This window comes from Erythrolamprus reginae, chromosome 2 (genome assembly GCF_031021105.1).
Source record: "Erythrolamprus reginae isolate rEryReg1 chromosome 2, rEryReg1.hap1, whole genome shotgun sequence".
In the NCBI taxonomy this organism is placed as follows: Eukaryota; Metazoa; Chordata; class Lepidosauria; order Squamata; family Dipsadidae; genus Erythrolamprus; species Erythrolamprus reginae.
This window is the reverse complement of record NC_091951.1, coordinates 262204209-262219340: the sequence shown is the minus strand read 5'-3', so window position 1 is coordinate 262219340 and position 15132 is coordinate 262204209. Positions and strand designations below refer to the sequence as shown.

At 41.8% G+C, this 15132-nt stretch overlaps 1 protein-coding gene across 1 annotated transcript in view; it reads left to right on the top strand.

The window, feature by feature from the left end:
* The window catches only part of SH3GL2 (SH3 domain containing GRB2 like 2, endophilin A1), a 128322-nt gene that overhangs the window by 98520 nt on the left and 14670 nt on the right, over nt 1-15132 (top strand). Inside the window, exons 3-6 of the mRNA XM_070742530.1 lie at nt 3981-4053; nt 5301-5444; nt 6651-6784; nt 10736-10894. Coding sequence (XP_070598631.1) covers nt 3981-4053; nt 5301-5444; nt 6651-6784; nt 10736-10894 — 510 coding nt within the window. The remainder of the gene's footprint in view (nt 1-3980; nt 4054-5300; nt 5445-6650; nt 6785-10735; nt 10895-15132) is intronic.

Here is a 15132-nt window from a genome sequence, read left to right as displayed (position 1 = left end):
CTTCATCTAACAGGGCTTCAAAGAAACCCAGATGGTAACCTTTCCTCTATTCCCATAGGGGGTCGCCTAGCTCATTTCGCCTCTAATTGGCGTTTCACCTCCAAAGACCCTTGGGTCATTGACTCTGTTCAAACAGGTCTTCTTTTAGAATTTGTTTCTCCTCCCCCAAGACGTTTTATTTCCTGCCCTTCTCCCAGGTCATCCTCTGATTGTAACCGTATGGAGGAGGCCATTTCTCATCTATTGTCCATCAGAGCCATTCAACCGGTCCCTTCCGATCAGAGGGGCCTAGGTTTTTACTCCATTTTATTTATGGTTCCAAAGTCCTCCGGAGGTTGGAGAGCTATTTTGGATTTAAAGAAACTAAACCTATTCATCAAATATAGGAAGTTCAAGATGCACTCCTTGCCCTCTATTTTAGCCGCCATCCACTCGGGAGATTTCATGTCTTCCTTGGACCTCACTGAGGCCTACCTTCACATTCCTATAGCCAAATGCCACAGAAAATTTTTACGTTTTTCCTTTCAAGGCAGGCACTTCCAGTATAGGGCGATGCCTTTTGGCCTCTCCTCGGCCCCTCGGGTCTTTACAAAACTCTTGGGGTCCCTGGCGGCCTATATCCGGGCGTTTCCCATTCACATTTTATGTTATCTTGATGATATTTTGATTCATGGGAACTCCCTAGAGAAAGTGAAAACAGACCTTTCTGTTACCATGTCAGTCCTTCAGGACCATGGATTTTCCATCAATTTTGATAAAAGTCATCTCCAACCTTCCACATCCATTGCTCACCTGGGTTCCATTATTGATTCAGAATCCTCCCAGGTGTTTCTCTCTCCCGAGAGAAAACTCAGTATAGTGGAGTTAATTTCTAAGATTTTATCTAACTCTTCAGTATCCATAGTCACTCTATCTTCCCTTTTGGGGAAGATGGTGTCATGCATAGGCATCATTCCCTGGGCTCGCCTTCATGCTAGGGAACTCCAGTGGCTCCTGTTACCTTTTCAGAGATCGGGGCACAGCAACTCAAATCGACGCATTGTCATCCCACTGAGTGTTCGCAGATCCTTCAAGTGGTGGAAGTCTCCGGCCATGGACAAAGGATCCCCGTTCAGGTGCCCGGATCAATTTGTCATCACCACAGATGCCAGTCTATCGGGATGGGGCGCCCACGCCCAGGGGATGATAGCCCAGGGCACGTGGTCCCCGGAGGAAGCTTCCAGGCCAATCAATTGGCTAGAGTTAAGAGCCGTTTCCCTGGCGCTGAAGCATTTCTCTCCTCGCATTCCCAACCGGCACGTTCTCATTCTCACCGACAACATTGCCACAAAAAGCCATATCTGCAGACAGGGGGGCACGAGATCCAAGGCTCTCATGAGGGAGGCCCTCAAGTTGGGCCTTTGGGCGGAAAAACATCTCCAGTCGCTCCTAGCCGATCACATCTCCGGGAGTCTCAACGTCCAGGCGGATTGGCTATCCCGAGCAACGATAGACCCAGGAGAGTGGAACCTCCATCAAGACCTGTTCCATCAAATCACCCTCAGATTCGGCCTACCAGTCCTGGATCTCTTCGCGACCAATGCGAACGCCCAACTCCCTCGCTTCTATGCCAGATTTCCATCCCCGGGAGCGGAAGCAATCAATGCCCTCCGGAGTCCATGGCCTCCAGGCCTACTCTACGCATTTCCTCCAATTCCAATCCTCCCGGACGTGATTCACAAGGTCCTCACCGAGAGGGCCCGAGTAATCTTAATCGCCCCTCATTGGCCCCGCCGGCCCTGGTTCGCGGATCTCCAACAGCTGTCCGTCCAGGACCCTTGGCGACTCCCCGTTTCGGGGGATATGCTGCGGCAGGGGGCCTCTTTCCATCCAGACCCGGAGTGGTTCCACCTCACCGCCTGGCTGTTATCAGGAGAGATTTAGAACTGCGTGGCCATGACCCCGATTCAGTGGAGGTCATCTTAAAGGCCAGAAGGGGCTCGACCAATCGAATTTATGACCACACGTGGTCCAAGTTTCACCAGTGGTGTCTACAGGAAGGTTTCTCCCCTCTGTGCATCCCCATACACAGAATTATTTCCTTCCTTATGCAAGGCTTCCATAAAGGGCTTTCCACCAGCACCCTCCGGCGTCATCTGGCAGCCATTTCATCTGTCCTGGGGGGCCCCCGCAGACAGCCTCTCCGATCCTTCCCTGAAGTTCAGGAATTCCTCAAGGGCATAGCCAACCTCAGACCTTCCAAGGTCCACAGGTATCCTTCCTGGGATTTGCCACGGGTTCTCCATTCCCTCACGCAGGCTCCATACGAACCCCTAAAATCGGCATCCCTCAGGTACCTATCCTTTAAGGTAGCTTTCCTGGTGGCTATTACCTCTGCCCGACGCATTTCGGAGCTGGCTGCCCTCTCAATCAGGCAGGACCTTTGTCAATTCCATCAGGACAAGGTAGTTTTGCGACTGGACCCCACCTTCTTACCCAAGGTCAGTTCCATGTTCCACAGATCTCAGGATATTGTCCTACCTTCCTTCTGCCTCCAACGAGACCATCCCTTGGCAATTAGATGGCACACCCTGGATCTCATCAGAGCGCTGAGAATATATATCCAACGCACAGGACCCTTTCGAAGGTCAGAAGCTCTTTTTGTAGCCTATCATCCCAGAGTCATGGGGACCAAAGTGTCTTCAACAGTACTGGGCCGTTGGATCAGAGGGACTATATCTAAGGCCTATGAGTCGGCCTCCCTCTCCGTTCCAAGGAACATCACAGCGCATTCCACCAGGAGCGCGGCCACCTCAGCCGCTTGGGCGACTCAAGCTCCGTTGGAGGAGGTCTGCAAAGCAGCCACTTGGGCCTCGCCAAATTCCTTCATCAGGCACTACAAGATTGATTCTTACGCTTCAGCGGACGCTGCCTTCGGCAGAAGGGTACTCCAATCCGTTATCTCACACGATAGCAATCTAATCCCACCCTAGGGACCATCTATTGGGTATGTCCCATGTGACTGCTGGACCCGCTCCTTCAGTACGGAGAATAGGCGTTGATTGCTTACCTGAACGCCTCTTCTCGTACGGTGAGCGGGTACAGCAGTCACTTCCCGCCCTTGTATGTGTCTTCTTTTACTTTTCTATACCTTTCTTCCTCTAACAATGAGAGTTGAACACTACAGAGCTTCACAGCTGAGCCTAGTCTATGGATTCGCGAATTCTGGGGAAGGGGCGGATCCGGCAAGCTTTTTTAATACTAGGCTCAGTTCCATCGGATTGGACGTGAGCAACCCATGTGACTGCTGTACCCGCTCACCGTACGAGAAGAGGCGTTCAGGTAAGCAATCAACGCCTATTCTCTTTCTATTTTCCTGACCATAACCACCCTGTGAGGTCGGTTGGGTTGAGAGGACCGACCCAAAGTCATCCCGATGACTTAAGGTAGGACTCAAACTCTCAGCCTCCTCCTTTATAGCCTGGTCTTTTAACAACTTGACCAAAGAGGCTCAGAATCTGCTTTTTCAATTTCGAAAGTTTCAACTTCAGTTGAAGCTGGCAATGCCAGGGTGATAAGATGGGGAAAGTGAGCATTCTATAGGACTTTTATCTATATGTGTGCATCTGTATGTGTGCAAATTTTGACTATTAATTTATTTTTTGACATTCTGAGTTGCTTAAAGGAGGAAGGAAGGAAGGAAGGAGGAAGGGAGGGAAGGAAGAAAGGAAGGAAGGAAGGAAAGTTGGTTCACCCACAGAAACTCAAGGGTGGAAGCTGGCAGGAAATTGCTTCCATTCTCATTGCTTTTTTTGTCCACCTTTTTCTATGTTTGGATAAAGAAGTATCTCTGAAGTGATGGAACAACAGGGTCCAAAGGTCTACTGCTTCATAAAATAGTGCTGTGGAAGAAGAAATAACATTGTCACAAGGATATTGAATTTAATTTTTCCATTCTTATTTGAGGATTCTTCCCTTCCCTTTCATTTTTCTACTTGCAGAAAGTGGATGTCACCAGTAGGGCCGTGATGGAAATAATGGCAAAGACAATTGAGTATCTTCAACCCAATCCAGGTACGTTTACTTCGATTTGAATCAGAGAATATTTCAATTTATGGGGCATTTCAGATAGGCTACAAAGGACACGTTACAAAGATCTCAGCTGATTTCACACATACACAATGCCAGATAGAGGTCTTCCACAGGTTTGACTTGGTGTCTTCTACGTGTGTTTTCTAAATTTTTATTTGCCATTTCCTTCTACCTTGGAACAAAATACTTGACAAAGGAAAAGCATGATCTCTCTTTCTTGAAGGATGATAACTATAACTATTATTTTAAAAAATTTCTGTTAAGAATGAGATGGCAGAACCTAAGTGTACAGTTCAGCTGGTTCTTTTTCACATTGACCAGCATTGTAGTATTTAGGATACTTTTCAGGTTTAAGCAATGTCAACCATGTTGTCATGTGGGACATACAGGTCCTGCTCTTGTGTTTGACCTTTGTTTTGACCCCAAAGCCTTTCCCACTGCTGAATTTCAGTGGGATCCACCCGTCCTTGAATTGACAAAAAATAATGCCAGCAGAAAATTGGCTCTTTTATTAGGTATTGGACCCCTCCCAGGAGTCCCCACAGCCATTTTGAATGAAGATAAGTGCAGGGCAGCAACAGAAGCTTGCTGAGGGTGAAAAATGGGCCTACCAAAAGTTCAGGAAGGCCAGAAATGGGTCTGTTTCTGCCTTCGGACCCTTCGGAGGCTATTTTCACCTTCTCGGGGGCTTGAGGAAAGCCTCCAGAACCTGGGGAGAGCAAAGGTTCTCCCACACGCCGTAGTTCAGGAGGCTTACTAGGCCATACCACCATGGCCATGCCCACTCAGCAACCAGGCAGATAACCCCTTGCTAAAATTTGTGAAGTCCACACCTGGAAGTGCCCGTGAGATGAGTTTTGAAATTCAACAGTATGTCTGACGAGAAAAATAAAATCTTGTAAAATGACCAGGAATAATAATGGAATTTCCATAGCTATTCTGGGCATGGGGGGGAAGAGGAGACACAGTGATGGTTGTTTCTGTCAACTTTTCTTTCAGGGAATACTTTTAAATTACCACCATTATAAAAGAGCTTATCCATTTCCGAGTCTGAAGGCTGGTATAACGCCTATCTAAAAGGAAACTAAATTTCCCCTTGGCTTAAGAATGTTTTGTGAGATCTTCCTTTTCTTTCTGTGAGATCTTTTTAATGTCATTTATAGGCATGATCCAGTTTCCAATCTGCCTGGTTTATTGTCTCTGCTGATTAGTTTCCTCTCTGTTTGTAGCCTCCAGAGCCAAACTGAGCATGCTGAACACCATGTCTAAAATTAGAGGCCAAGAAAAAGGACCCGGTTATACCCAGGCTGAAGCCCTGCTTTCAGATGCCATGCTAAAATTTGGGAAAGAACTTGGGGAAGAGTGCAATTTTGGTAACAACGACCTTATTGTGTTTCATCTTTTAAAAGTAATAAAACTTGGATTGGATTATGCCAAATATCAGTCAGGTCTCAGGTACCAGAAGGCTATCTGGAATATTCATTCCCCTGCTTTGGTATGCCAGACTTTTCTCTTGTTTGCTGTCCAGCGCGTTGGGGTTAAAGCACGCCTCTAAACATAATTTGAATTGGGAGTACCCAATTCAAAAGGGAGTTATTTTGTTTGCTTTTTATTTAGATTCCAAGGTTGGCCTTGTCCAAGTAACTCTTGGGGAAATTAAAATTATGTTTTTTAATTAAGGCTTCACAAGAGGCGTGTGCAGAATTGATCAACTAAGAATGCAATGCTTTGGAAAACTCAGGAATTTATCTATCTATCTATCTATCTATCTATCTATCTATCTATCTATCTATCTATCTATCTATCTATTTATTAGATTTGTATGCCGCCCCTCTCCGAAGACTCGGGGCGGCTAACAACAATAAAGAAAACAATGTAACAAATCTAATATTAAAAAGTTATCTAAAAAACCCCAATTTAAGAGACCAATCATACAAACAAGCATACCATGTATAAATTCTATAAGCCTAGGGGGAAGGGAAAAATTTCAATTCCCCCATGCCTGACAACAGAGGTGGGTTTTAAGGAGCTTGCGAAAGGCAAGGAGAATATTCTATTTGCTTTCAGACTATGGCTAAATCTCTCCCTGTCCATTCTGTCTTAGGGACAGTTCATCAGTTTTAGAAGTAAATTATCTGAAACAGAAGCTGTCCATGGTGTTCCAGACAATGGGGTATTCTAGGTGAAAGAGACCAATCCCAGAACATTCAGTTCACTGATCAGCCAAATTTTAGCACATTTCTAATTTACTATTGAAGTCTCGGATAATACATTTCAGCAAATGTAAGCTCTGAATATGAGAGAAGCAATATCTTCTATATTGAGGAGATATATTGAGGATAATATCTCCTCAATGATATCTATTGGGGAAGATATTATCCTATTTATTAAGCCTTGGACAGCTAAATCCAGTGGTCTGATGATATCACTGAGGACAAGGACGAATTTTCCAGGCATAATTTTTTTTGTGGTGGTCGTGGTGGTTGTAAGCATTTAAGAAGCAAAAGGGGGTAAAACATTCTTGGATCAATTTAAATAAAAATAAAAGCATTTCTGGGGGTTTTTTCTTTCCTTTTTAGGCCCAGCTTTAGGTGACGTTGGAGAAGCAATGCGGGAACTGTCTGAGGTGAAGGATGCTTTGGATATTAATGTGAAGCAGAATTTCATTGACCCATTGCAAAATCTCCATGACAAAGATCTGAGGGAAATACAGGTATTGTCACAAATAGGATTTTACTATGGAATTAGCTAGACATTACAACAGGGACAGATATATAGTGATAGCAGATATGGTATGGTTTCTGAGCTGGTAGGCCCCAAAACCCAGAAGTCATGCCAGGGTTTAGTTGAAACCTGTTGTTCCCCATCCAAGCCTTCATTATTTATTGATTGATTGATTGATTGATTGATTGGATTTGTATGCCGCCCCTCTCCGTAGACTTGGGGCGGCTAACAACAGTAATAAAAACAGCATATAACAATCCAATATTAAAACAGTTAAAAACCTTTATTATAAAACCAAACATACATACAGACATACCATGCATAAAATTGTAAAGGTCTAGGGGGAAAGAGTATCTCAGTTCCCCCATGCCTGGCGGCAGAAGTGGGTTTTAAGAAGCTTACAAAAGGCAAGGAGGGTGGGGGCAATTCTAATCTCTGGGGGGAGTTGGTTCCAAAGGGCCGGGGCCACCACAGAGAAGGCTCTTCCCCTGGGTCCCGCCAAGCGGCATTGTTTAGTTGACGGGACCCGGGGAAGACCCACTCTGTGGGACCTAACTGGTCGCTGGGATTCGTGCAGCAGAAGGCGGTCCCTGAGATAATCTGGTCCGGTGCCATGAAGGGCTTTATAGGTCATAACCAACACTTTGAATTGTGACCGGAAACTGATCGGCAACCAATGCAGACTGCGGAGTGTTGGTGTAACAAGGGCATATTTGGGAAAGTCCATGATTGCTCTTGCAGCTGCATTCTTCATAGCCTCCAGGCACTGGGAAAAGGCATCAAGAGCATTTCTTAATTTCCAAAGAACAGAAAAGTATAATTGGATATCATCAGCATAGTGATGACATCTCACGCCATAGTGACAGTTGAGCTCACCCAGCAGCTTCATGTAGATGTTAAAGAGGAGTAGAAAGAGCACTGAAACATACAATTTCCTGCCTATAATGTTTTGTAATTATCACATCTACTCTATTAAAAAAATGAAATCACAATGGATGTGATAGCAATAAAGCTGAAAATTGTTATAATTATATAATTATTGTAATGTTTATTTAATTTTTTTGTTAAAAACCCCCTAAAAAGTAGAGGCTTGTACTTTCCATTAATATTTTAAAATAAAAATATTAGCATGGGATACCTCTGTGTAATATACGTCAACATATATTAATTTTGTGTGTGTGTGTGTGTGTGTGTGTGTGTATCACATGTTTCTGCTGAATTTTCAAAATTAAGGGAGACTAGGATAGCACTATTTCGGCCTTGTTCTGGCCTCATCAGCTAGCCATACCCTTACTGGGGTTTGATCCTATAGCTTCTGCCTTGTATGGCAGAGAATTAACCTCTAGGCCACAGGATCTGATCCCTTTCAGCTTTGTACCAGAGAGGGACTATATGTTTTTTCTGTTGGATCACCCTGGTATATTGAAGGAACATCACAGTTCCTTTTTGCCTCTAGGCCCAACCCAGGGCCATTTCAAGGCAGTTAATTTAATCATAGCCGACAAACTATATTCTGTATGTATCACATGATTTTGCTGAATTCTTAAAATTAAAGGAGACTAGGATAGCACTATTTTGGCCTTGTTCTGGCCTCATCAGCTAGCCATACCCTTACTGGGATTTGATCCTATAGCTTCTGCCTGAGGCCAAAACAAGGCCGAAATATATATATACAATAGTACCTCTAGATACGAGCTGCTCCACATGCGAGTATTCCAAGTTACGAGCTGAGACACGAGCAAAATTTCTGTTCAACACCCGAGCTCAAATTTGGGATACGAGCCAAGCTTCCACTAGGTGGCGCAAGTATTCCTTGCTTCCAATTATCTCGGCGCGAAAAACAAAGTCTAAAGGCATTCGTTCGAGATGTGAGTTGATCGACATACGAGCTTGGGTCTGGAACGAATTAGACTCGTATGTCGAGGTACCACTCTAATTACTATTAATAATGGTGGCACAGTTAGAATGCAGTACTGAAGGCATAGTAGGTACCTACTTTTGCTCCTGGCATTGCCAAACGCTGGGTTTGTGGGTGAATTCCTAAAGGTTGAAGGAAGCTATGGAATGCAAGTCAACTGTCTGTTGCCGGAGACACATTATCTAACAAGGTCAAATGATGGAGAAAGTTTTAACCGAAGCAGACGGCTTTTCCCAAAGCAAGAGAACTGAACTCAATTTGTGAACTATGAACTATGGATGGCCCTTTGGGAAAAGGGGGAGTTACCTATGTGGGTTTTCATGGGAAAACCCCCAGAACTAACTTTGCTTTTACCTAGATGGATTTTTCAATAAATCTCTGTGGTGGCCCCCTCTCCCTGTAATGTCATCTCCCCCGCCCAGAGATTAGAATGGCCCCCTTCTAGCACACTTCTCGGAGGTGTTGAAGACCTTCTTCTGGCAGTGGGCCTGGGGAACACAGAGCCGAATGAAGTCCATTAAATGACTCGTGTGAGATTTCTATCGCCGGGGCAGGGGAGGTGGGGGATGATATTATTATATCAATGAATTATATGACTCTTCTCTTATTAATTGCATTCTTTTTATATGAGGTTTTGTATTATGTAAGCTTTCTTGAGTCTCCATGTGCAAATAGATGGCAATATGAATGAATGAATAAATGAATGAATAAACAGTTATAAACTGTTTTTATTGTGTTGTGAGCCGCCCCGAGTCTACGGAGAGGGGCGGCATACAAATCTAATAAACATAAACGTAAACATAAACATAAATGAATGAAAATGAATGAATGAATGAATGAAAAAAGAAAGAAGAAAGAGAAAAGAAAGGAAGGTAGAGAGAGAAAGAAAGAAAGAAATTAAGAAAGAAAGAAAGAAAGAAAGCTACACTCTTAGTTAATTAAGCTAAAAACCTGGGGCTTCCTTTTATTGAACATACCAAATGAACATACCAAATGGTTTTGTTGAACCTTTTTTGTTTAACCATTTAGTACCAAATTCTTCAACAAAAACATTTGGTACCAAATGATTCAACAAAACCATTCACAATTGGCTCAAGGAAAATACAAAGGAAGAAATAGAATATTCACCCGAGGGCATGCTTCTTGGAATTTGGAAAAGATCATACTCTAAGCAAACACTTTTCTTATTGACACATATAAACACAGCTACTAGATTTGCGATAGCGCAAACATGGAGAAATGAACAGACTCCCAATGCAAACTTAATAATAGACAAGATATACTCATGTGCAGAAATGGACGAGATGACAAACTTACTTAAAAGGGAAATAGAATTAATGAATTTAAAAGTATGTGGTGTAATTGGCACGAATGGATTCAGAAGAAATTTCTTGTATAATATGATACAAAATTACAGTACAAATTGTAAACAACAAATACCTTTTGAATGCTTTTATTCTGTTCTTTATTGTATAGTATTAAGATAGTGTTACTTATAAGACCTAACTTAACTAAGAACGATTGTAACAGGTAAAGAAGTTGGACAAGATCTGTAAACTGAACAAACAAAATGTGATATATGTATTTATGAAAATAATAAAAAGAAATTAAAAAAAGAAAGAAAGAAGAAAGAGAAAAGAAAGGAAGGTAGAGAGAGAAAGAAAGAAAGAAAGAAATTAAGAAAGAAAGAAAGCTACACTCTTAGTTAATTAAGCTAAAAACCCGGGGCTTCCTTTTATTGAACATACCAAATGAATATACCAAATGGCTTTGTTGAACCATTTTTGTTTAACCATTTAGTACCAAATTCTTCAACAAAAACATTTGGTACATTCAAGAAAAGGAAGTTGACATTCCTGCCTTAGGCACAAAAACAGGTGGGCAAACCTGGTATAATCACTCTGTCTCAGGCCTAGGAGGAAGACAGTGGTCAACTACTTCAGAAAAGTAATGGTTGATTTGAAGGGTTTTTTCAAAAAGAGGAACTGATAAAGCTGTTGTTCTTTCTCCACCCATTTTCAGCACCATCTTAAAAAAATGGAGGGGAGGCGCCTAGATTTTGATTATAAGAAGAAAAGACAAGGCAAGGTCCCAGATGATGAGATCCGCCAAGCTCTGGAGAAGTTTGATGAGTCCAAAGAAACTGCTGAATCCAGCATGTTTAATCTGCTGGAGATGGATGTGAGCAAATCTCCCTCTATCCTTTTTTTTGGGGGGGTGGGGTGGGGGGGTGGTAGATATTTTGGACATTTTTTTTCTTTAATATTAATAGAAACTCAAAACTCGGTTAAAGAACAGATTTTTCTGGTCTTGTTTCCCTAGACTTTGTTCCATAAGTGTGTAGATCTGGCTTTCAAAGGCAAAATATTACACTGGTGCTTCTCAAGCCCTTGGCAGTTTTTAAGATGTGTGGATTTTAACTCCTAGGAGTCCCCAGCCAGCTTTGCTTTGGGGAATTCTGGGAGGTAAAGTCCGCACGTCTTAAAGCTGCCAGGGTTGTGTTGCATAATGAAATGAAATGTGGTTTTCCTAATAGAAAACCGTTTTGCGTTTTGGAATTCCAAGGGCAAGATTTTGCAAATATGTTTTTAGATGAAATTGACACTGTCAGTAAATTATTCTACTTGCTATCAATTTTCATGTGCACGGCATTTTGGAGGAAGACTTCGTAATAACCTTAGACGCTGTTTGGACTGAGGCAGAACTCCATGGATCACTACATAAATTCTAACTCCCCAATGAATTATTTGAATAGTCTTGAACATTCCACAGTGACTTGGTTTCAGGTCTAAAAATACCTGCAGTCTGAAAATAATGGTGACGTGCCTCAAAAATTCCTGAAGATGGATAAAATGTCATATATTTTTCTACCCCCTTCAGCTTCATGTGGGCAAATAAGTCGAGCTTTAAATAAATTGAATTATATATAATATCTGAACATGCTGGAACAAAATTCCATTAATTATATAGCAGGATCAGAGTATTTCTTGTTCTCCACTGAAACTGGATATATAGAATTCAATCAAGCTAATAAATTCCAGTCTGGGCAGGCTAAATCCACATCCATGTGAAGTTTCACGTGTTTTCTGTAAAAAGAATGACAACTATTCCCATGAGAATAGTTTCAATTTTGTATCCAATTTTGTCTCCACTGAAATCTAGAACAATGAAAATGTTCTGGGCATTGATTCAGCCAGACCATAATTCTATACTATACAAGTGTGGAAAAGAAATCCTTTTTACAGGTACCGTAGTTGTCAACTTACAACTATAGTTTGCAGAATTTCCATTGTTAAGCAAGCTGGTTGGGTTTTTCTTTAAAAAAATTGCTTTTTATAATAATGAAGCATGCACACAATATATAACAATGTGCTTGGTGTTCAAAGTGCCCGCCACCAAACAACATTCATACCCCTCCACCAAAATGGGGGCATATTTTCTATATACGGTTTTAACTCAAGAGCAATACAGTGTTCCCTCAATTTTTGCGGGTTCAAACTTTGCGAAAAGTCTATACCATGGTTTTTCAAAAATATTAATTAAAAAATACTTCTCGGTTTTTTTCCCTGTACCACGGTTTTTCCCGCCCGATGACGTCATATGTCACCACCAAACTTTCGTCCACCTTTAATAAATATTTTTTTAATAAACTTTAATAAATAAACATGGTGAGTAATAATCTAAATGGTTGCTAAGGGAATCGGAAATTGTAATTTAGAGGTTTAAAGTGTTAAGGGAAGGCTTGTGATACTGTTAATAGCCAAAAATAGTGTATTTACTTCCGCATCTCTACTTCGTGGAAATTCGACTTTTGCGGGCGGTCTCGGAACGCATCCCCCATGAAAATTGAGGGAACACTGTATATCTATTTACATAGTATAAAGTAATTCTAATTTTTCTTTATAGCTTGGTCTCGAATTCTACTGACCACATATCATCTTACCTTGTCCCATTGAGCAAGCTGGTTCAAGCTGGTTAAATGAGTTGAGCCCAGATTTTTTTGCCATGGTTGTTAAGTGAATCACTGCAGTCATTAAACATATCTGGCTTCCCTCCTTGACTTTGCATGTTGAAAGCTGGCTGGGAATCAGGATCACATGAACCTGGGAGGCTGTAACCATTGCAAGTACATCCTGGTTGCCAAATCCCAAAATTTTGATCACATGACCATGGAAATGCTGCACACAGGGTTGTAAGTAACTTTTTTTCAGTGCTGTTGTAACTTTCATTGATCACTAAGTGAATGGCTGTTGATGACTGCCTGTATTCTGAAATGAAAACATATTTTTTCACCCCTCAAGGCTTTTCTTGTAAATGGGCAGGTTTTCACCACCATTGTGTCACGTACAAGTGGTCCTCAATTTACAACAATTCATTTAATGATCATTCAAAGTTACAACAGCAGGGGGAAAAAGTGACTTACTATCATTTTTCATAGTTAAGACCTTTGAAGCATTCCCATGATCATGCGACAGAGGTGGGTTCCTCCTGATTCAGACCGTTTCTTTCTCTCTCGACGGTGTCATAAGTTCCACCATCTTGTTTTTCGCTTCTGCGCACGCCCAAATATTTTTCACTTCTGTGCATGTGCAGAACCAGAATTGCAGGGCACAGCTGCACGGTGCAGGAAGAAGCGAACCAGCTGCGAGGTAAGTTAGAACCTAGTCCTGTCATGTGATCAAAATTCAGATGCTTGGCATATTTATGACCATTGCGAACTTCTGACAAGCAAAGTCAATGAGGAAGCCAGATTCATTTAACAACCAAGTTACTAACTTATCAACCACAGTGATTCACTTAACGTCTGTGGCAAAAAAAAGGGTGTAAAATGAGTCAAAACTCACTTAACAAATGTCTGACTTAACAAAAGAAATTTTGAGCAGCAATTCTGGTTGTAAGTTGAGGATTACCTGTACCATACCTTTAACAAGAATATATTACCCTGATGAAATAGTATTGCTTTAATTATTATAGTATTATAATATTCTAAGATGCAACCTCGGTCAAGGACTTGTTAAGGAGTAAGCTAAAGCAGGCTTGTCCAATTTGGCGACTTTAAGACCTGTGGACTTCCACTTTCCAAATTCATGCTGGTTGAAGGATTCTGGGTGTTAAAGTCCTCAAATCTTAAAATTGCCAAGGTTGAACATCCCAGATCTAAAGACTTATTCAATTGGTTTGAAGAACTATCCTGGGGGAAGACTCCAACATGCCAAGTATATAATGCCTCTGAATTGGTAAGCTAAATTGAAGAGGTCATCCATTAAGTAAGTTTTCTTTGTTAATATTGGTGACTTTGATTAAATGTATGAGTTGTTTTTATTTTCATATGAACAGCAATAGATGTGAGTCTTGCATAGTCAGGTTTTTTTTTAAAAAAACCCACTAGTGTATGCATATATATCAAGATTCTTTTATAAATAAGACATAATTAATCTGTATTGAGTGTTTCTGTATATGCACACTTGCTTATGAATGTAAATTAAGGCTGATTTATTGATTTGTTGATTTATTGATTAGATTTGTATGCCGCCCCTCTCCGTAGACTCGTTGGTTAAAGTGAAGTTCACCCTATATTATACTTTAGAAATTACCTTTTAGGTAGCCCTCCAAAAAATGCCCAGTAAGAAGTGATCTGAATGTTAGCTATCCTTTTTGATAGTCCTAGTGAAAAAGGTTTCTTTCCAGTTCTAATATTCAATTCAAATTTCATTTTCTCTTATCCATTGCTTTTTCAGAGAATTGAATTCACTACAAGAGTTGTAATAATGTAGCTCCCTATTTCTCCGTACTGAAGGAGCGGGTCCAGCAGTCACATGGGTTGCTCATGTCCAATCCGGTGGAACTGAGCCTAGTGTTAAAAAAGCTTGCCGGATCCGCCCCTTCCCCAGAATTCGCTCAGTTCGCATATCCTGCGGTTGTATTGTGATAGCTCGTTCAACATTCTAACACCTTCCCTTCGATCTTTTCCTTCAAAAGTAGTAAGATTTGTTTGTTCTTATTTATTTACTTGCACTAATAGCGCCAGCCGTTTGTGGTTCGGCTTTTTTCCTTGGGAGAAGTTGCGGTTTCGTTTTCCCCCGGCTGTCTTGCCGTGTACGATCCCCGCTGCCGCTTGTGGATTCTTTTAATCCTTTGGCCTGGAGGTCTTGGTGCAAGTATTGATTCATTGATAAATTATTGTATATTGTTAAAGGGCTTAAGAATACCTCCTGCGGAGTGAGACGCTTGTTCTAGTCTCCTGGACTTAGTCGATCGCTTCCCCTTTAAGAATTTTATTACGGAGCGATTTTTCGGCGCGAAGGCCTTCGCGCCCTTTTTAAATTTAGGCCTCTCGTGTTGGCCTCCTGCCAGCCGCGTAGGCCTCAGTCCACCGCGTGGATCCCGGAGTGGGCTTTGGGACGCTCAGGCTTAATTCT